At 39.3% G+C, this 23,167-nt stretch overlaps 1 protein-coding gene across 1 annotated transcript in view; it reads left to right on the top strand.

The window, feature by feature from the left end:
- The window catches only part of COL15A1 (collagen type XV alpha 1 chain), a 103,290-nt gene that overhangs the window by 21,881 nt on the left and 58,242 nt on the right, over window positions 1-23,167 (top strand). The window contains exons 4-10 of the mRNA XM_072327486.1: window positions 2,281-2,355; window positions 2,840-2,935; window positions 10,394-10,520; window positions 11,462-11,580; window positions 18,353-18,415; window positions 19,685-19,792; window positions 21,642-21,704. Of these exons, the coding sequence (XP_072183587.1) occupies window positions 2,281-2,355; window positions 2,840-2,935; window positions 10,394-10,520; window positions 11,462-11,580; window positions 18,353-18,415; window positions 19,685-19,792; window positions 21,642-21,704 (651 nt within the window). The remainder of the gene's footprint in view (window positions 1-2,280; window positions 2,356-2,839; window positions 2,936-10,393; window positions 10,521-11,461; window positions 11,581-18,352; window positions 18,416-19,684; window positions 19,793-21,641; window positions 21,705-23,167) is intronic.

Here is a 23,167-nt window from a genome sequence, read left to right as displayed (position 1 = left end):
AAGGAATGCATAGTGGATTACACCCTAAGGCACTTTCCACTGAAACAGGCTTTTTTGTATGCTATACTGAGTACACAAATTTCAGCCATTTGCCTGATTGCATCATAGCTATTAATTGTGATGTATGCTTTAGTTCACACAGAGCCCTTGTTGTACTTTTATTTCAGAACTGTTTCAGAATAGAAAAATTAAGTTGTTGATTAGCTGCTCAGGGAAGAACATTTTGCCCCAAATAGAAACAATTCACAGCAGATAGGACAAATGTCTCTGTAGCTCAGTTGCTATTTTGTTCTGGCTAATGGGAATTCATCTGTCCAAAGCCCTGGCTGCCAAACACAAAAGGATGTAACTATAACCAGATTTTATGGAACAAAAAGGAAATTCTCACCCTTGCCCAGTAAAAAATGTGCAAGAAGACATGAACCAAATCATACTGAATTGGGATGATAAGTACCTGCAAACCAGTTTAACAGAGAAAGTAGCAGCAAGCACAAGGCCAACAGAGGGTCTACAGTACCCATCCTCTGTACTGTAACAGACTTGACCATTACTTTCCTAGTTGGAATATCTGGCTGACAGTAACTTTTCTTGGAAAAGCTTAGGGCTCTTCATTTTGCTTCCTTCACCTTCCAGAGCTGCAGATAATAGCTAGAGAAGAAAATCTGTTTTCCAAAAATGGTTTACTCAATAACATGAAAATTACTCATCACTTCCGAGCGATAGCTCAGAGGTCTGTACATCCTTTCATGTGTAGTTTTCAGTAGACTGTCTGGTTAGTTTAACATTGTTCAATATCTGATTTGGTCATTATTTAATTTTATGAGAAACAAGGTGATTCAAATCACAGGGCTGTTATTGATTAGTGATCTGGTGGTGTTAGTTGGTGGCTTCTTGTTTTGCTTGCGAGGTTTTGGTCTAGAAGCAATTCCAGCAGAACCTGTGCTACTGTGATATTTATTGTGGGCAGTGAGAGGCCGGGTGGAAGGCAGGATCCTGGCTGGCAAGGCCCATTGGGTGTGATTGTGGAGGAGCAGGGCCTCAATGTTTGTTTCTTTTTCCTTTCTGAAGTATTCTGAAATCCAGCAGAAATGTTGCTTTCAAAATATTCCCTTGCTTATAATTTCCCAGAGCATCTAGGAAAGGACAGCAGTAGTGGAAACGGAGCCAGAAAGTAGGACATAGCAGGGCAAACAAATGGCAGTTGCTCTTACACTGGAATTTGCTTTCTTGTGTTCTTCTGCTTGTTTCTTTTTATTTTGTGGTATTAAACAACAGCAAACCATACTATGACTCTTATCTTGATGACTGTTGCAGTTTTCCTCACCAAGACTCAGGCTTTCTCTATCTCTGTGTGAGCAGACCTGCTATGCGCCTGCGATTACAGTCAGCACACAGAACAGAACTGAAATGTTGCTGTGTAGTGTAAAGACTCTAGTTCTTTGAAGTCACCAGATAAATACATTTTTTAGGAGTTATGTGGAGACAAAGGCTAAATCTGGCAGCTTCTTCAGGCTGCTGCCTACAGAATGGGTAAGAGTAGGAAAGCAAAATATGTAGAGTGAGCGGAACAGGAAGATGCAGATCATGCATGATAGATGTCCATACTTGTGTGTTTACCTTATATGTCTATCATGTCTAACTCCGTAAAACCTCATAACAAGGGAATGTCCCTCACATTTTGATGAATCTTTGAAATCTAAAAGATAAGATTTAAATGATTAAAATAAATATTTCTGCTTCTTCAGCATGTCAGTGAGAAATGTAAATTGCAACTCAGAAACATTTGTTAATCAAAAATCCCATCTCCTTTCTTTCTGATTTGAAGTTTAAAGCTGGTTTCTCCCCAGATCTCTTCACCTGCATTCCCTCGCAATCCTTTGCCTCCTTTTTATGGATTTTCACTTGCAATTTTTGCAGTGGCAATGTACTTTTTAACTAGGAAAAAAAGCAGGCAGCACGTCAAAGCCTCTAAGTCAGAATCTAGAACTCTACTTTTCAGATGAAAGACAAAGTATGCAAACAATGAAACAGTTCTCTTGACCTAAAACTCGTAGTCTGGTAGCTCAGAGTTTGCTGCAAGACTAGAATGTGAAAACATGTTTACACTTCTAAAACGAGTTTATTAAGTAATAATAATAATAATAACAATAATAATTCATGCCTCAGATAATTTTCCAAGCAAGTAGAGGGTTTTATAGTCTGTTTTCAATTTGTTTTTCATTTTTTCTGCATACTTGATGAAATATTACTTCCTAGAACTGTTTTACTTGTTTCATGTAGGGCTCAATTCAACATCTGACAATCAGATCTGACCCAAGAGCTAATGAAGATCATTGTGAAGATGATGATCCAGATGTGAGTATTCTTACAAACACTTCTTTATCTATTCTCAGCGCCTGTGTATCTGATTTCAAAGTCATTTACCACAGGATATTTTTCACAGGCCTAAGTCTAAGTCTATCTTCTTGTCAACACTATACAACTTCTTAAATTCTCTGTGTGAAAGAACCTCACCTTTTTTTACTGAGCAGTCTGTAAAACTGGGATTTAAAAAACTAACAAACATAATTTTCTTTTGTCTGTAACGTCTTTGAGAAGCTGAACAGTGTTTTACATTTATCTAAAAGCTCATGTTCATGAAATATCCTAAGTATTGAAACAAGTTAACGTCATTATGAGACTGAGGCTTCACTAATCTGGGAAAATAAATAAATACATGCATACCTATGTACATACATAGATAGAAGTTCTTTTCTGCACAGAAGTAGATAACTCCTTGCAGAACATGCTTTTTCCTCTGACTTTTATGAAGCAGCTGTTGTGATTGGATTTTGCACAGGCTTCAGGGGACTTCAGTGGCAACAGCAGCGTTCAAGAATATGAAGACATTTCTGAGGTGCAAGAAGAACTTGTGCCTCCTCACCTTCTCATAAGGGTAAATTTATTGGATTTATTCACTTTACCTTTCTTGTTTAATATTACTTTTTCAGATAGTAAGGTGTAGATTCTGCCACTAGTTTTTCCTTTATAGCAGCTTCCAAAGGCACCCCTGGGAACAATATGTACTCATCCACAAGAATGAGTGCACAACATTGGATCACAAGGATGGTTTATTTGATAAGGATCAACAAGTGCCCTGAGTATAAGAACAAGGAAAGAATGCAAATATGACAATTACCTAGAAAACTCATTTGTTGTGTTTTAACCTGACAAGTGGCTAAGCGCTACAGTCTTTCACTTACACTCTCCTTTCCCATTGGAATGTGGGAGTATAAAAAAAAGGCTGCCATGGCTTTGTGTTTTTTCCTTTGAAATAACCTGCTTGTGAGCAGCAGAACTGTGGTTTCCCTGTTCCTTCTTTTTGTCCCCAATGGCACTTTATTTATATATTTCATCCTGTAGCCTGACCACAAGGCAGAGCAGATTGTCTACCTGTTCACACCTCACACAGCTGTTTTGACTGCTGCCCCATTGCCAGTGAGATTCATACACTCTAAGAAGCCAAAGGTCAGAACTGTTACATGACTGCCTCTGAATTCAGTCAGGGTTGCAGCATCTCTGACTGGGACAGACACCCTAGGTCTTCTTCTGGTGGATACCATGATTAACAAGTCTCTGTCCTTGGAGGGTGATAATCCCACACTTCACAGTGTAATGACCCTGAATTTAGTGCGTTATAATTACCTACTGAACTTATCTCTCTAGCCATCAGAGCACTCACTCCCACCTGTCGCCTGACCTGTGGGAACTGCCCGTGCAAACTACTCTGCCCTTTGTCTTCAAGCCTCTGAATCAGTTTCTTCCACAACTGAGACACAGGATCACAAGGAGAAAGAGAGATTTCATTTTGTCCAAGTAGGGTAGCCACTTCATTCACTGTTGGTCTTTCGTTATCTTCCTAGTTCATTCCTGCCAAGGTACTGGCCTACAATGATACATTCCCTACAATTCTTTGCCACATAGGTCGAATACATTTAATGTCATCTGGATTTTGGGAGTTGGTATAATCAGCCAAGTTAATTAATTCCATACACCATCTCTAACAAAGCTATTTCCCTGAAGTACTGAATACCTTTCTCTGTGGTGATCCATTTGCCCAATATTAGTTCTTCCTTGTAGAGATATCTTTCCCTCAACACTGACAAAAGTTGCTGCCATTTGGTGAAAGACTGTCTCCTTTCCAATTACTTTGTCAGTGACATTTTCCCTAAAAAGGGATGTCAGCTACTTGGCTTCACTACCAGCAAACTCCGGGGCACTGGTTCCACCATCACCGGTATAACAGCCATAATCTTTTCACAAATCTCACAGCTCACTCAGAAGTCAGTTGGTTTTTGTCTTTTACTCTTATTCTTACCTTTGTCATTGTCCACTTTCATTTGCTTCTTCTCTGAATTTATAAGCTTCTCTCTTTGCTAAATGTTCTGAATTTCACTGACTTTTTTTTTTTCATCATACTAATAGGGGCACCGATACTGGCACTGATTGATTCTCTAGTTGAACCATGGAACTTGTTACAGGGATTGAAGTGACCACAGGGCTGCTTGTGAGGACCTGCAGGGTTAGAGCAACTGCAGGATCTGTCATAAGAGTTAGAGCAACTGCAGGATCCACTGTAGGGATTACAGCAGTCACAGGGTCTGTAACAAAGACTGGAGCATCTGCAGGATCTGTCACAGGAGCTGGAGCAACAGCAGGGCTCATTGAATGGTTTTGAGTGGTCACAGGGATCAGCACATGCTTGGAGCAGCCACTGACTCTGTAGTAGAAGTTGGAGCAATCACAAGGCTTAGTGCAGGAATCAGAGTAACCACAGGACCTGTCACAGAATTTGGAGCAGCCACTGAATTCACTGAAGGAGCTTGAGCAACCACAGGGTTGAACTTCTGGGCATGGTGCACCTCCCTTGCGAGGGATATTTTTCTTTTTTCTTTTTTCTTTTTTTTTTTTTTTTTTTTTTGTCATAGTACTTGGAACAGCCACAGGACACACAGCAGAAGCTATCACAGGACTCATCACAAGGATTGGAATGGCAGCAGTGGTCACAATGCTCAGAGCAACCACAGAACCTGTTGCAGGAACTGGAACTGTCACAAAGTCTATCACAGGAGTTGGAGGGTCCATTGCATTGTTATCAGATCCAGATGTGTTCTCTTTGCCTTGAGGATGCTGAATAGCACATCTAGAGGAATTCCCAGAAAAAAGTACCACCACTCTGTATATCAGAAATGCGTTGACAGACAAAGCCAGAAAGGAAAAGTAGGAAAAAAACAGATCTCATTTTTAGTTTTTAGTTCATGAGTCTTGAAGCTGTTTGGTGTGTGCTGGAGTACTGGTTTTATAAGATTTTTTTTCTTTCCAGGAATGGAGCTTCTTTTTTTTCTTTTTTTCTTTTTTTTTTTTCTTTTTTTTTTTTTTTCCATTAACTTTGTGTATTTATCAATTAGCAATCATAAAAATACAGTCAAGTATCACCAAACTCCTGCCAATATATATATTATATACATATATATATATGCTGACAGAATGCCCTATGGGCTCATTTTCAGTTTTCAGTCCACTAACAACCTCAGGTCCTTCTTTGGATAGCTGGATAGCTGCTTCCCGGTTTCATAGATTTATAGAATATCCTGAGTTGAAAAGGGCTCACAAGGACCACAGAATCATAGAATATCCCAAATTGAAAGGGACCCACAAGGATCATTGACTCCAACTCCTGGCTACTCACACGATCACCCAAAAAAGAAACCACATATCTGAGATGTCCAGAAGCTTCTTGAATTCTAGCAGGTTTGGTGATGTGACCACTTCCCTAGGAAGCCTGTTCCAGTGCCCAACCATGCTCTCAGTGAAGAATCTTTTCCTACTATCCAACCTGAACCTCCTATGGCATAGCTTCATGCTGTTACCATAGATCTTATTGCTGGTCAGCAGAGAAAGATCACTACCTGTCCTTCCACTCCTGTCATTAGTAATCATGTGAACCATGGGGTCATACCTCAGTCTTTTCTTTAAGCTGAACAAATCAAGTGACCTCAGCTTCTCCTTGTACATCTTGCTCTCTAGATCAGGAGAGTCCAACTCACAGTCCATGGGCCTCATGTGGCTCTGGGTAGCTAGTAACGCAGCCCCATGAAATTGTTAACTTTTAGCTTAGCTATGTGACTTTTAGTATTTTTTTAATGAGTCAATTACACATAGCTCAAGTGTGGACACAGGTGACAACAGAACACTGTGGAGTACAGGGGACTATGTCATGTTTATTCTGCTTCTCACATCTATCACACATAGTCAAATTGAAACCCACATGTGTGACATTACATGCGCCTATGCCACTTGGCAAGTAAAACTCATTGATTATAATAATAGTATTTCAGCCTACCTACATGTTTATATGCTTGCAGTGACAAAATATTTTTGTTATTAAGCAGACATGTACGTTTTCTGATTTAATTATTAAATAAGCTTTTGTTATTTTATAAAATAATTTAATAATTTAACATATAGGCTGAGGAAGAAGTATCCAGAATACTCATGTGGCACTGATGTATTTTCTATTTTTCAATGTCTAGAAAAGCTCACAAAAACTATAAAATAATATGCAAAGTTTTTAGTTTTTAATATGTATTTCATTAGTTTTTCTGCTATTTGCAACATATGGGGACGATATATATGTAATAATTGCTCAAACTAAATCAATAATACAAGTATACAGATTCCCAAGACCCTTGAAAAATTATTGATAGAAATGTCACAATAACATCAGCCATCATTTTGAGTACCCGGGGATGATTCCTACTGGGCCTCATATTTATGTGTATCAAGATGGAGCAGCAAATCCTGCACAAGTTTGGAGCTGGCTGGGAGTTGATCATTACTGCAACCACAGTCTCCCCAACTTAGGAGAGAACCTCCACAGGGCTCTGGGAATGCCAGAGCTCATCATTAGTTTTGAAGCCAAAAAGAAGAAGGCATTAAAAATCTCTGCTTTTGTGTCTTTCCTTATTTGTGAGGTGATCATCCTCATCAAATAACAAAACAGTATGATCTCTGTTTCTCCTTTTGTTGTTTATACATTTCAAAAAAAAAAAAAAAATCCTTCTTATTATCTTCTACAGTATTGTTCAGCTTCAACTCTAATTGAACTGTGGTCTTGTGAGTTATCTCCCTACAGTGATGAATAGCACCTCCATATTCCTCCCATGTCATCTGATCTTGCTTTCAGTGGCCAAATGCTTTCTTCTTCTGCCTAAGCTCTAGAAAATGATCCCTGTTCAGCCAGGACAGGCTTTTGCCCTGCTTGCTTAATTCCTGACATTTTGGAATCACCTATTCCTGTGCTCTTAAGAAGTGGTACTTAAAAAGTCAGCTGCACTGATGAACCACAGGATCATCAAAAAATGTTTCTCAAGGTATATCACCAACTCATTCCCTGAGAAGCCTGAAGTCTATTCACCTCAGTGTTTTGAATCAATCTTTTTCTGGCAGTTTTCCTCTGACTACTGAAGATTTTAAACTTGACTACTTCACAGTGACTATGGCCAAGACAGCTAGCAGTCACCTCTTCATATCTCAGACCCTCTCCATTTACAAGCCAGAAATCTTGGAGGGCATCTTCATCAAGGTGTTTTAGGAAATCTTCTGGACCTATTTGTAACAGTTATGTCTGGGAAACTAAAGTATCCCATAAGGACAAGGGCAGCTGATCTACATCCATCTCTTAGTTCATCAAAGAATAATTATTCATCGGTGTTGTCATCCTGTATGGTGGTCAAATAATTCCCACAGTGATATCTATTTTATCTGTTTTTCCCTTGATCCTTATCCAGAGGTTCTCAGCTGTGTCATTGCCAATTTTGAGTTTCTGTCTCTCACACACAGACACCTCCCTCACATTGCCTGACCCTTCTGAAAAGCTGAGAGACATCCTCTGTGTCACACTAGTCATAAAACTCTTCCCACTAGGTTTTGCTTGTGCCAATGATGTAACTTTGGGACTGAGCCAAGGCATCTAGATAATTTTGTTTTTTCTTCATGCTGTGTGCATTGGTGTAGAAATATTTCAAATGTGCTCCTATGTACACAGCACCTCATGGAGAAGACTGAAGAACCTCACTAGCATGCAGTTCCTCAAATTTTTGGCATGGCATCTGATAGCTTATCAATGGCAAGCCTATTTTTGTACTTAAACCCTAGCAAGCTTGTTTAAACTTCTTTCAGTCACCCCTGCCCAAAAATCTTTTTCCCTCCCTTGGAAAAGTGTATTCCACCAAGCACCAGTAGTCCTGGTATTGTATAGACCACACCATGATAAAAGAAATAAATCTGTTCTACCAGTCACCAGAATCAGAGCCATTTATTGATCATCTGAATGTGTCTGTTTCTTCCAATATGATTCTGTGCTACTAGAAAGATACAGAAAAACATTACCAGAGTCTCCAGTCTTATAACCGATCATCTCAAGGTCCTGAAGTCTCTTTTGATAGCCATAGGACTTCTTGTCACTACTTAATTGCTGCCTTTATGAATAATAATAATAATAATAATAATAATAATAATAATAATAATAATAATAATCTGATGGCTCTGTCAGGCTAGTGAGTTTTCTAGTAACTTTTTTTACCTGAGCAGCTTCCCTGTGGGTTAGGTTTGGTTAGCATATTGGACCCTCTGTTTCCCACAGAAGGAAGTCATCTATGGCAATCATATTTCTTTTTTTCTTGACTGTTCATCAAGTTTTGGAAACTTATATCTGTCATATAAGGACACCCAGTGGAGTGAAGTAGGCTGGCAGGGGATATGCCTACCACTTCAAGTTGAAACACAGTTCCATTCTCCCTGTCTCTTATGCATTCCTTCCCTCTGCCTGGTTGCAAGAAGGTAGAGGATCCTTCACTTCTTGCATTGTGGCCAGCTGATGCATCAGTCTCAGGGATGGCAAGGTATGATTTCACCAGTTGATCTTCTCTGACTCCCTAATGCTCCTCAGCTTGTTCACCTCTGACCCCAGGCTGAGCCATTCTCTACCTTAGCACAACTCCCACAGGGATAACAATTTCTGCCATTAGATTCTGAAATAAAACTCAGGCACGCTCTGCAGCCTGAGACCTGGATAGCTGTTTGTTTCCCTTTCTTCTCATTCAACAAGCCAGTCATTTTATAACAAAAGGCAATCAGGTTGATCAGGTATGGTGTACCCTTCATTAATCCACACTGATTGTTTCTGCTTTGCTTCTTCTTTATATGCCTAGAAATGTGTTCCAAGAGATTTTGCCTCATTCTTTTTCCAGGAACAAAAGTAAGGCTTACCAGACTGTACTGGTAAGGGTTATTGTTTTGGCTGTAGAGTAAATGGAATAATCTGCAAGTAAATAGATTCCAAATAGATTTTATTATTTTCAAAGTTATTATTATGTTATTGATCATGAGAAATGTAAAAAAAAAAAAAAAAAAAAGTAATTAAAAATGTAAAATAATATAAAATATTATATTTAATATAAAATATTAAAATATAAAAAATATTTTAATGGGGATTCTAAGACATGTTCCAGATTGCATTTAGGAGCCTGCATCAGAGCTTATATAACTACCGGGGTTAAAACACAACATCCAGGAAATATTTCAGCATGCCACATTACAAATCGTTGAACTTGTTGATCTGGATTACTAGCGCAACGACACATCATCAGTAGCGTAAAACTAACCTGTCTCACGATGGTCTAAACCCAGCTCACGTTCCCTATTAGAGCAGAATTCTTGGCCCATTAAGTCAGTTCCAATCTACCATGGCAGCAGCTATCACACCTAAATTTTAACTAAATAGAAAATTCAGGTCCCCATAAAATAATTGCCGTGGCACTGAGCCTACACTTTCAGTTCTCTAACTCCTGAAGGGGGTAAACTAGTTGTATCCCTGTTCATAGGTTATACCAGGTTACAAAAATGACCACTCCTTACCTACCCGGGACAGCTTCAGGCTTAGATCTGTGATAGTACCTTTACATTCCTTGTATATATTTTTTTTTTCCATAAATATGGCAAGTGTAGATCACTTGGTCTGCAAGGACAGATCTAACTGTTAGCTTTTCTTAAAATCTTGACCAAATCTGAGTGACATCTGATACTAGGCAGAAGCTAAATGTGTACTGTGAGGAAGAAAAAATAGGTGGAATAAATACTTTTAAAATAAAGAATGTGTATCTACTGACTATTAGTAAATTTCAGTTGTTATGATAACAATTGAAAGGTAGTATTGGGGAAAGATCTGGATTTCTGGTTTACTTCATAAACTTTTGATTACTATGCTTTGAGAAACATGATCAGTTGATTCTTGCTTTATAACGTGTGCTAAGACTTCTTCCTAAACTGTTTTTTGGGATTTTACATTTTTTAGCCTGAAGATTCATTGGCTGAGGCAGTGGAAGCACCTCCAACTGTATTATCTTATTTGAAAGAAAACGATTTCTCAGGACATCACAGTGCAGAAGAAACTTCTGAACCAGCTAAAATTAAAGAACAAGGCACTTCCTCTTTCTTGTTTGCTTTCTTGTTTTGTAGCATGGGAGGAAGAGGGGTCATTCATGTTATTTAGGTCAGAGTCAATGGTTTTCCCATACATGAAAATCCACTGACATATTTTAGGTGCTGTGAGAAACTGAAAATCCTAAGACTTTGAGGATCTTGTGTGTTAGGAAAGGATTGGCTTCTCAAACACTGAAACTGCAGTCTGTTTCACTACAATTTGTAACAGCAGCAAAGATAAGTGTTAGCAAATACATTCATCATTCAACTTATCTCTCACTTCAGTCCATATGAGTGCTTACATCAGTCATTGTTAAATATGCAGAGAATAAATTTACCCTTCCATAGTGTAGAAATTTAAGTCATGGAACAAGAGTTCACATTTTAAATTTCAATTTTAGATAGACAGATAGACAGATAGACAAATAGACAGAGATAGATAGATAGATAGATAGATAGATAGATAGATAGATAGATAGATAGATAGATAGATAAACAAAGCTGCCGTGGAGCTACAGCTGTAATGCTTTACAACAGTCTGTGCAGGAGTTAGGCAAAGGGAAAGAAAGGAGAAAAGTCCTCTCTGTTCTGCTCAGGTCAGTGAGAAGCATGGCATTTGGCATTACAGAGGTGAAAAACAGGCAACCGTTAGACATGATCTTGAGGTAAAGAAGATGTAATACAGTCTGTATCCTTAAATGTAAACTTTTAAAATATAATTTTATTCTCTCTTTTCTTTTGTTTTTCTGGCCTTTTAAATTTTCAGAGTTATGAAATGACTAATATCAATTCTTGGATTGTTTCTCTCTGTGTATTTTGGTAATAATCTAAGTAATTTATTTTTCTTGTAACTAAATGCAATCAGAATGTTAAGATAAAAAACCTCTAAATGAGAATAATTTTCCTCTGTCTTTCAGTAATAAGTGATTATTTTATTTAGACTCAGTAATTGTGGAAACTGGACAAAGCAACAGCGAATCTACAGCTCTCATGCAGGAAATCTTAAGAGAAGAAGATGGCTCTGGTGCTAATGTCTTGCTAGGAGTGAGCAGAGAGAAGGTCTGTACAATGGATTTAATATCTAACCTAATATCTAACCTATCTCTTTTTGACTCAAGAGCAGGAAAACATGACCTTTAAGTGCTTTCTTGAGCTGTTGCCATTATCTACTATATCATAGCAGCATACCAAACCAGAAGTTGCTTCATATATTCTTGAATGTCCTCTCATTACAGCAATTTGAAAATGCCGAAGTTTGGATCTATAATGATTTCTACCATTGAGAGGGGATTTATGTTTTTAATTCACAAATAAAAATTTTCTGTGAGTTTTGCACCACTTCATTTTGCATTAAAGGGAGAGAGAAACAAAAGAATAACCAACATAAATCCTTTCCACAAAAACCCATGAATATTAATTATCTAAAACTAGACATCTTGTTCTACCCTGCAGTAATCACCTTACAGCTGAAAGTCCTGCTTTCTTTTTAAGAAATGTGGCATGTAAATAGATTTAGAAGGACACTCTTTGGGTGCTCTTCAAGTACTTCTGTGTGAAGGAATCAAATGCAAAGAAGCACTTTGTTATGTCAGTGCCTTATTAGCAGTTGAATGCATGCAGAAAACTGACAAGAAAGGTGACTAAACTCCGTGGATCCGTGCCTGTTTGGTGTGCCAATGGTTTCCTTAGTTGTCCACAGACTAATATGAACACGCGTAATACATTTTTTTGTGCTCCTGTACATTACATTTTTTTGTGTACCTGTGAATTACTGAACTGAGGAGTCAAAGATCAGTTTATAAGTTCAAAATTTATCAATATGATAGCAACAGGTATAATTATGATAGATTACTTATCAGTAATATGGCAGCAAATATATGAGGTTTGCTCCAAAAATAACGCCTTCTTTTTAGTTATGGTGTTTCATTGTTGGATCATTGGTGATGACTATCCTCACTCTGTAAACCATTTGCTAGGATTTCTCTCTTTACTGTCAGCAACTTCCCCATCTTCCCCGCATTCCCTAGCTGCTTAGAATTTGTAATAAATCATTAGGCAGCATTTGGCCCCTTTCTGCCTTAATTTTCCTCTGGGTATATGTATATATTTATGTTGAACCATCTCCTCCAATAACTGGGTCAAGACACTTAAATTGGCCTCACAGGACAGGATATGCCCTGAGGCGAGAGTGTTGTCCTTTGAGAATTTGAATGCAGCCCTTGGGATAGAGCCTGAGGTAAGAGAATTGTCTTTTTAGATTATGCACGCCTGGGGATGTAAGGAGCAAATTGATGATTTGTTGATAATATCCGTTTCTCCCCGGAGGAGATCACTTTTTTTAGGTTTTAGAATGCATGTGTACCCCTTGAGGGTGTAAGGAACAAACTGTTGAGTTGCTGAGAATGTGTTTTTCCCCCCAAAGAGACTGCTCCACATTGAGGCATGATCATTAACAAAGAAAAGAATGAGGATGGGAATCTGCTCCTGGACCTCTTAGAAAAACATGATGCCAAAAACATGATGGAATGGACATGAAGTAATTGGTCCAACTTAAAAGGTGTTGTGGATCATATAAATTCCCTCCACAAGCAAACCCATATGGGGGAGGGAAGGGGAAAATCATTTGTACAGTTCTAGGAGCTGCTTTTATTGCTGCCATAGAGATCCACAACCAGCAGCACATGGCAGAAACCCAAATTATTCAGTCCTCGCAGGAACTGATTATATACCTGCAGGACAGTTTGATGATCTTACAGGACAGTTAGAGAAAGAAAAATATTCAACAATCCTCCTCCAACAAGTCTTTAGAGAACAGATGAGAAATGAGATGGAGATTAATGGTAGTTCCCCAGGGAGTGGCTTGTATCTGAGAGAAAGCCTGGAGGAGGTGAAAGCCCAAAAAGACAAATTAGAAAACCCACTGACTCCTCTCTGCCCTCTAATAAAAACTGAGCATATGAAGAGGGCAAAGACAGGTACTCTGATGTTAATATCAAGGATGTTCCCTATTCTGCTACCAAGATGGACAAATTAAAGAAAGAGTTTGGTCACATCCCTAGGGAATCAGAGAGAATATGTGTGGAAAGTGTCTGTGACAGAGAAGTCAAGATCCTGTTGACTGAAAAGGCATCAGGGTTATTGGGCACCTGGAGTGTTCACCACTGGCAACAACCCGGCCCAGTGATCCCTAACTCAATGGGTGTTGATTGATTTGCCCCACATCACTCCTGTCCCTTTAATCCTCAAAGAGCCTCTTCACAAACACATCTGGAAGGCTCAAGGCTATCAAGGGAATATGTATAAAGTTAACCATCTGAATTTCACCTACCTTCTGACTGTGGTTCCTGTGGGAACAGGATTTTTTTTTTCTTTTGTTTCCAGCTATGCCTCCTCTAACCTTGATTCTTGTGCAACCAAGAAGTTTTCTCTCTTGTCTTTTCCAGATGCTAATGAATGCTGATCCTATTGCTGTGCCTCACCAGATTCCTTCTCACCTTGCTCCTTTCTCTGGGATCCCTGTGGCATCATCAGTGTCACTGTTTCGGGCAGGCATCTTCTTTGGATTAATATTTGCAATTGCTTATGCTGACCCTATCACACTCACTGGGTGGCCATGGTCCGATGCCCACATGGGGTGTAGTAGGAGTATGGGACCGAAGTCTAATTCTGACTGATGCTTAACTGTTTCAACTGTGGTTATGCACAGTAATGAAATATATTCAGGAAATGAATGGAGCTGAGATAGTACCAGCTAACCAGTTCCTGGGAAGGATAGGATGAAGAACAAAGATAGGGCACCAGGTGCAACAAGTAACTGATACACATTGCAACACCCCTGCAGTCAGTATCAACCAGCAGCTCTTATGCATAATCTCAGTAGGAAATAACTAATATAAAAGACCCACAGTTAATTCTAGGTGTATTTGCCAAAACTCAAAATAATGTATCCCTAGTTCTTAGTTGTATCCAAGCACAAATATGGGTGCAATCTGTGGCAGCTGCAATTGCAAGTTAAAGGCGCAGGTAGCGCTTTACCCACTGAAATTAATGAAAAAGGCGATTTGGGATAATGGTGTCTCCCTGCAGGGGGCAGCCTGCTCCACCATGAGCCTCTCCTGGGCGGCAGGGAACCTCTGCTCTGCGCCTGGAGCACCTCCTGCCTTCCCTCTGCACTGACCTTGGTGGCTGCTGGGCAGTTTCTCTCACATAATCTCACTGCTCTCTCCCCGCTGCTGTTGCATATGAGTTTTTCTTCTTCTCAAACATGCTCTCACAGAGGCACACCTGGCATTGCTCAAGGCTCAGCTCTGGCAGCAGCATGTTCATTTTGGAGCCATCTGGAACTGGCTGGAACAGGAGCTGATATGGGTCAGCCTCTAGACTCTTCTCACAGAGGCCACCACTGAGAATGAATGGAGTTCTGCATCTCACTAGAAGTAGGGATCTCTCTGTCCTCGACTGTCACTTTCTCACTGTGATTCTTGTGCACAGGTACAATCATGAAGTGCTCCTAAAGAACTGATAAATTATATCAAATTCTGAGTTACTAAACATGACTGTGACCCAAATGTGGAAACTGGACTTTTTCTCATCACTGTAGTACATACAGAGTGGTAGAAAAACAAGCACAAAATACTGACAGGAGCTATGCAGATATATTAAAATGAGTGGAAATGAACATGTTGCCAGACAGTGAAAACAAATATAAATAAAGAAAATGCACTTCTACCATTTGGGATAGCTACAGTGAGGAAAAATAATAATAATTATATATATATGGGTCAGTGTGTTTATCCAGTGAATTCTCAAATGTAGAAGGCATGAGAACAACACACAGGTGAAATTCAGTGCTTCTATGTAAAGGCAGAAAGGATAATTAAAATACTTCTAAGAGTGGAAAGAGATGTAAGTCCAGGTAAGAAACTGGCATAACTGGGGGTAGAGCATATATCTTTAAAAGCTAATACTGTGAATTATATTTCTCTGACTTCTGTCTCTTTAAGAAAGCTTTACTCCAACCAGGCTGTTTTTAATCCTGCTGCAAGGTGGGAAGACCATACCTTGTGTCCCTGCAGTGTCAGGGGAGATGGGCAGGAATCTGTGCTACGTACATGTATTTGTAGAGTAGCGCAAAGGCTAAGTTTTCCACTCCCAAAGACAGAGGATGCTCTGAACATCTGATTTACTTCTCCTTTAAATATACATCTGTCCTGAAATCAGGACCATCATGCAGGACAGATGTCCAAAATGTGCACTGAAGAACTCCAGGGATTTGAGTTGTTGAATGTCAAATGCAAGAAAAGTGAGATAGTCAGGGGGAAGACAACAGTGTGTATTTTCTCCTCATTCAGTCCATCAGATGTATCAGGTAAAAAACAAGTAGGATCAAACACTTGCAGATATATACAAAACTTTAAAACAAAAGAAAAAAAAAATGAGTGTCAATTGTTTGATGAGAACAACATGCATATTAAGCAAACACAATGTTTGCAAGTATGGTATGTTTGGTCTGCCAGCTATTTATTGCCTTCAATTTGAGTGATGCGGAGACACTTAACTTTTCCAAAAGATTTTAAAACACAAAGGCCAAATCTATCTTACTGAGTTCTCCTGAAAAAGACAGGTGGATAGTTGAGAATGAAAAGAGACATTATAAAAGTCTTATTGACAGAAGTCAAGAATAAATGGCTGTAAAAGTCACAAATACCTTAAGTAAAGATATTTCAAATTAACCTCAGCAAAAATGTCAATTATATAAGAAAGAGAACAAGAGATGGTAGCAGTTATGATATAAAATGAAGAGAGACATTCATAGTGTTGACAGCAGAAAAAGTTCAACACATAGATAAATAATCATTACATGATTGAAGTGGAAAAAGCATTACAGGTGGTAATGATAATATGAAGAAACATAGTAAGTACCACAATGTAATCAAACTTTGTACTTATTCATTTACTCTGGAGCAACATACAATGCACAGTAAAAATGTGAGATACAAAGTAAAATGTGACTGTGGCATGAAATATAGAATCCTAGATTCACCAAGTTTGGAAAAGACCTCTAAGATTATCCAGTCCATCCATCCACATTATTACCAGTATTTCTCACTAAGTCATGTTCCTCAGTACAATGTGTACATATTTCTTGAACACCTCCAAGGACAGTGATTCCACCACCTCCCTGGGCAGCCCATTCCAGTGCCTGATCACACTCTCAGAAGAGTATTTCCTAATGTTCAACCAGACACAACTTGTGGCCCTTCCCTCTAGTCCTGAGGCTAATGGGACATTAAAGGCACTGAGTGAAGCCTCAGTACGTTTGCAGATTACTCCAAGTTAGGAGGAAGTGTCAGTCTCCCTGAGGGTAGGAAGGCCCTACAGAGGAATGTGTACAGGCTGGATATATGGGTGAGGCCAATGGGATGAGATTCAACCAGAGCAAGTGCCAGGTCCTGCACTGTAGCCACAATAACCCCATGCAGCGCTACAGGCTTGGGAATGAATGGCTGCAGGATTGTGTAGAGGAAATGGACCTGGGGGTGTTGATTGATGCTTGGCTGAACATGAACCGACAGTGTGCCCAGGTGGCCAAGAAGGCCAATGGCATCCTGGCTTGCATCAGAAACAGTGTGTCCAGCAGGAACAGGGAAGTGATTGTCACCCTGTACTCAGCACTGGTGAGGCCGCACGTTGAGTACTGTGTTCAGTTTTGGGCCCCTCACTACAAGAAGGACATTGAGGCCCTAGATCATGTTCAAAGAACGACAACAAAGCTGGTGAGGAGTCTGGAGCACAGGTGGCTGAGGGAGCTGGGACTGTTCTGACTTAAGAAGAGGCTCAGGGGTGACCTTAATGTTCTCTACAATTACCTGAAAGAAGGTTGTAGTGAGGTGGGTCTCGGCTTTTTCTCCCATATAACTAGTGATGGGACTAGAGGGAATGGCCTCAAGTTGCACCAAGGGAGATTCAGGTTGGCCATTAGAAAGTAATTCTCTTCCAGAAGAGTGATCAGGAGGTGGAATGGGCTGCCCAGGGAGGTGGTGGAGTCACTGACCCTGGAGGTGTTCAATGAACATTTAGACCTGCTACTGAGGAACATGGTTTAGGGGGAAATATTGGTGGTCTGTTGAACTGGATATTCTTAGAGGTCTCTTCCATTAAGAATTACTTTTTTATTCTTTACAGATTTTTATTTTTTAATTCATTAGCAGTATGCTTTCTGACTATAGTTTGCACTATTGGTTATAATATAGAAAGTTTATTTGAAGTTATAAAATATTGGATTCATAAAATTGCATATAGATTAATACAATCAAATTGTAATACTAAAACTCAACAATATTTTATAATGAAATGTTTTAGAATGCTTTGTTAAATTGATTTCTCATTATAAAAAGTTTCTTTGGATTGCAACTGTAGGAATCTCAGAATCTGGCTTTTGAAGTAGGATACATGTTGTAGGAAACAGTTGCTAAGTTTTGGATATTATTTTTATTATATTCTTAATAGTGACAGGTGTCTTTCTGAAGTTAAAAATTGTCTGAGATACTACTTTATCTTCAGTCAATTTAAATAGTTACATTCTACATATGTCCTGAAGGACTGTGTCACAACTCATAAAGCATCGTAAGTGCAGTGATGGGTATCTACAAAATACAATAGTATGAAATCACCAGACGTGACTGAAATAGTTTTGTTGAATTATAAATTCTTTCATCAGTGACATTCTACTGCAGTTATATTGACTAAAACTGTATTGGCTACAACTGACAAGTGATATTTTTTGTTATCTTTGGAAGCAGCATTTTAAAATGGATTAACTTAATTTCAGATTGGAATGAAACCTGAAGAACTGGGCTCTGGATATGCTGATAGAGAAACTGAAATTTTAAGAGTAAGTATATTGTGATGTTTATTTCACATTAGCATAACAAAGAGCTTCATTTTACCCATCCAGGTTGTAGTTGATCCATTTTCTTTGGCAATAGTACAGTTTCCCAAAGAAATATAAATATATGTTTAATACCAAGCATTCAAAAATGCTTTGTAGGAAACGCTTTCATTTAAAGATCTCAAAGACATACGTGTATGTAAGTGGGGAAGAAATGTGGGAAAGGAAGAGGACAACAAAGAAGTAACTTCAAGAAGACTCTTTAAAGGAGAGGATGCTTTTAATCTGGTTCCGAGAAGGCAGTATCTTTGCCTTTGTGAAGAAGAATGTAATTGTTGTATGAAGGTTGGCTAGGAAAATGCTCTGGCTCAGCAACAGTTAAAAAGGAGCATTCATGCTGGGTAAAATTTGAGTCTTGGAACATTAACTTATACTTGGCCTCTGGTTAAATTAGGGTAGTCAAAGCATCTTCCTGGAGATGGCTACCTCAGCTTCAGAAAGAGCTTGCATAACTTAGGAATCAAATAAACCACTTTATTTTGCAGCTGCAACATCTAGCTTCACTTCAGTAGGCTGTGTTGTAAAAGGAAGTAGCTGAGAGCTGGTTCATGTGCTGTTCAGCTGTATGCAGGATCAACAGGCTCCACAAAGGGAATCAGACAAATGGGATGATGTGTACTTCTTTAACATCTTAGCTAAATCTGTCACTTTTACCATACTCTGTTAACAACCTCAAGTAAGCCTTGTTTTAGAGACTGAAGTGGTGCACTATTATTGTATTTTTGAGAGACAGTACTCACAAAAGCAGAGTTCTGGGTTTAAAAAGAGCCAAGCTTAACCATAAGTATGGATCATGAGTGCTCTATTAACAGCATAGAAGAAGTCCTTGGAAATCAATGGAGAAATACCTAACCATTTTCCTTTGTTCCCCTGAATTCATTTCAGATTAATCAGTGAAATATCTCTAAGATGTTTATGGAATTACAGAAAGCAGGCACAGAATTTTTCAGTTTTTGATTTCCAAATGTAACATATTACAAAGTGTCACAATTCAGAGAGCAAGGATGGAAAAAGTCAGTGTGATCACGAATAAGGAGTATATCTGTGATACTAGAAGTGGAAGGGCAATAGGAAGCAAAGCCAAGAGGTTTTATGAGCCTGAACAGTTTTATGAAATTCTCCCATTCCATGTCTAATAAATAAATGAATTTGGTCAAAAGAGAACTGAGTATATTTATCATGGCATTCTAACAATGCTATCAATTTATCCAGGGCAGCCCAGGATTGCATGGCATCCCAGGAAAACCAGCCCCTGATTCAGATGTAGGACCTCCTGAGTCACCAGAGGAAGATGGATCTGCTGGTGAACTGGACCCTGAAGTGAGTAACCATTCACAGACAAGCTTTGATGTTGTTCGTGCCCTAAAGCAGCATCATAGATTCATAATCATAGAATCATACAATGGCCTGGGTTGAAAAAAACAGTAATAATCATCTAGTTTCAATTCTCCTGCTATGTGCTGGGTTGCCAACCACTAGACTATGCTGCACAGAGCCACATCCAGTTTGATCTTGAATGCATCCAGGAATGGGGCATCCATGACTTCTCTTGGTAACCTGTTCCAGTGTGTCATCAACCTCTGGGTGAAAAACTTTCTCCTAATACCAAACCTAAACCTCCCCCCTCTCAGTTTAAAACCATTTAAAACCAGACCCCCTTGTCACTATCCACCCTCACAAACAGCCATTCCCCTTCCTGTTTATACATTCCTTTTGAATAGTGGAAGGCTACAACCAGGTCTCCCCGAAGCCTTCTCTTCTTCAAGCTAAACATTCCCAGTTCCCTCAACTTTTCTTCACAGGAGATGTGCTCCAGCCCTCTGATCATCTCAGTGGTCCTCCTCTGAACCCATTCCTAGAGCTCCATGTCTTTCTTGTGCTGGGGGCCCCAGGCCTGGATGCAGTACTCCAGGTGGGGCCACACAAGAGCTGAGTAGAGGGGGACAATCACCTCCCTCTCCCTGCTGACCACTTTTCTTTTAATACACCTCAGAATATAGATGGCTGTTCTAAAACTTTCAATTTTAACAGTTTATTGTCTATGTAATTTCTGGTAATGTTGCAAATTAATAGATTCATAGAATCATGGAATTGCCTAGGTTGGAATGGAGCTTAATGATCATCTAGTTCCAACTCCTCTATCAGGGTCAGGATTGCCACGCTCTACATCAGACTGTCAAGGGTCCTTATTCAACCTCGCCTACAACTCCCCCAGGGATGGGGCATCCACAGTCTATTTGGGCAGCTTGTACCAGTGCCTCACTACTCTTTGAGTAAATAATTTTATGCTTTGGCAACAGATGTAAGTACTTATTTATGCTATAGGTATAGCTCAACTTGCCATCTTCATTAGAGGTATTGACAATGATTATAATGCCACTGTTGCCCTTTTAAAAAATAAATAAATAAACAAATAAATATGTACACAAATAAGTTTTATTACTTATATACAGTAACTCTACTGTATATTTTATATGTGTCCTAAGAAAGTTTCTCTTCACTCAGTGTGGCCCAGGCAAGCCAAATGTTGGACACCCGTGCTCTAACACATTAACTGATGGGCTGACTTTACAAAGCCAGTTTTTCCCAGGCTGGCTGCCCTCTTGAATGTATGCTCTGTCAGGGGTACAACACAGTAAGTCAGGTGGAGAGCTAAATATGCATTTTTCAAGTGAAGAGTACAGTGAGACATCACAAGGAAAACCTGGGCCACTTTCTGACTTCATAAATACTGACATTTTCTCAGATAGTTCTCATCTAGTCTTCAGAGAGCCAAAAGTACAGATGTCTGAAGTGCATGAGGAGTTCAATCCCAGGATGTCTGATATAGTGTTGTCTGCGTAATCTGTTTGCATAAATTGGCTATTTTACATGCAAGCATCATACTTATATCATGTAATTTTTAATTACTTTTTGTCTTATTATGTGATTGTTTGATATAGTTTTCTACTAATATACATTTAAATAATGCTTTGTTACAAAATCAGACTGTCAGAAGCCAAGAAATACAAGTGCTAGAACTTGTGAGCTGCTTCCTGGTGCCACATGAAGGTCTGCCACATTACTGTTTTATACTGCTGTTTCACAAGTTGGCCCAAAATATTTTCCTGTGTGTGCTAAGAAAAAGACTATCAAATCACATCTGCTATAGATCTGCTGTCATCGACAGGGTCCGCAAGGTCTTCCTGGGCTTGATGGAGTGGTTGGCCCACCAGGACGGAAAGGAGAAAAGGTAAGGTAAACATTTGTATTGCTTCTACTTCAATGTGATATTTTTGTCAATATTAAGCTATAAAAAAAGCGAATTATTGTCCCTGCAACACAGTGTTGGCTGGCTTCATTTTTTTATATATAATCCAGAGTATTAGAACATATCATAAAAGGCATTTTGAGAAATCCAGGTGGTTGCAGTGTCATTTTTTGCAGCATGATGTGCTCTAAATGCAGAATGAGCTACTCCATTGGGATTCACCAATTCACCTACAGGCATACATGGGCCACTGGAATTACTTAAGCTTGGATTCGGTAGTCTGTTGCATGTGTTTTATCCCAAGCTGCACAAGAGCAGTCCTGCTGACCACTAACAGCAAGTTTTGTGCATTTCTGTAGTAGCTCATATCTGTCTTAACTGATTACTGCTGCAGTGCTGTCACTCTCAATCATAATATCCCAACCCCACGCTTGTGGCAACTTTAGACTTCATGCAGCATTTGGTGAAACACTTCAAATGGTAGCAGAGGACTACTCCGTTTTCTGTTGACGTGCTGAATGGCTTCGTGCAGGATTAAATAAGTACTACAGCCAGCACAGGGGGAGGAGTGGGAAACTGTTACATTTGGCTAAAAGCAGACAAAGGTGTGATCTTAAAGCTGTCTGCAATTGTCTGAAGGGCTGTCAGCAAAGCTGATGAAGCCCAACAGTTCCTCGTGCCAGATGATGCAATAAATTATAATGGCCACAAACTGTGTCTTACGAGGCCTTAAGGAGAATCCTGTTTGCTACTTGGCGAGCAGAACTGTGACATGTTGCCTAGAAAGGATATACAAGCTCCATTCTTTGTGGTTTTCATGCCTGATGTAGTGATGGTGATGTTTGTGCTTCAAGGGGAACAGTGGATTGGAAGGTCTCCAGAGGCCCTGTACAACCCTCTTTCTGTGATACCATCTGCCAGAGTTAAATAACTACAGGAAAAATTCAATTTTCAATGACCTTCTATATCAAGGTTTATGCACAGGAGCTTGAAAGTAGTTTTATAAGTGCACATTGAAGTTTCATATACTACTAGGAAAGGAAAAAGCAACTCCTAAACAACCAGAATACTGACACAGTTTTTTAATTTACTAAGTAATAACATTTTTAACATGACATATGAAGAATGAAGGTTCTAAACTGTGTTTTCAAAAGGTTAAGGTTAATAGAACTACAGCACAGATGGGATCTAGTAGCTATCCAGAAAATAAAGAATGCATCTTTGAATCATAGAATCATAGACTCGTAGAATCACCAAGGTTGGAAAAAACCTAAAAGATCATCCAGTCCAACCGTTCACCTATTACCAATAGCTCCCACTAAACCATGTCCCTCAACACAACATCCAGTCTTTCCTTGAACACCCCCAGGGTCAGTGACTCCACCACCTCCCAGGGCAGTCCATTCCAGTGCCTGACCACCCTTTCTGAGAAGTAATACTTCCTG

This window comes from Excalfactoria chinensis, chromosome 2 (assembly GCF_039878825.1).
Source record: "Excalfactoria chinensis isolate bCotChi1 chromosome 2, bCotChi1.hap2, whole genome shotgun sequence".
NCBI classification, from domain to species: Eukaryota; Metazoa; Chordata; class Aves; order Galliformes; family Phasianidae; genus Excalfactoria; species Excalfactoria chinensis.
The sequence above is the reverse complement of the archived record's forward strand: the minus strand, read 5'-3'. Positions and strand labels throughout refer to the sequence as shown.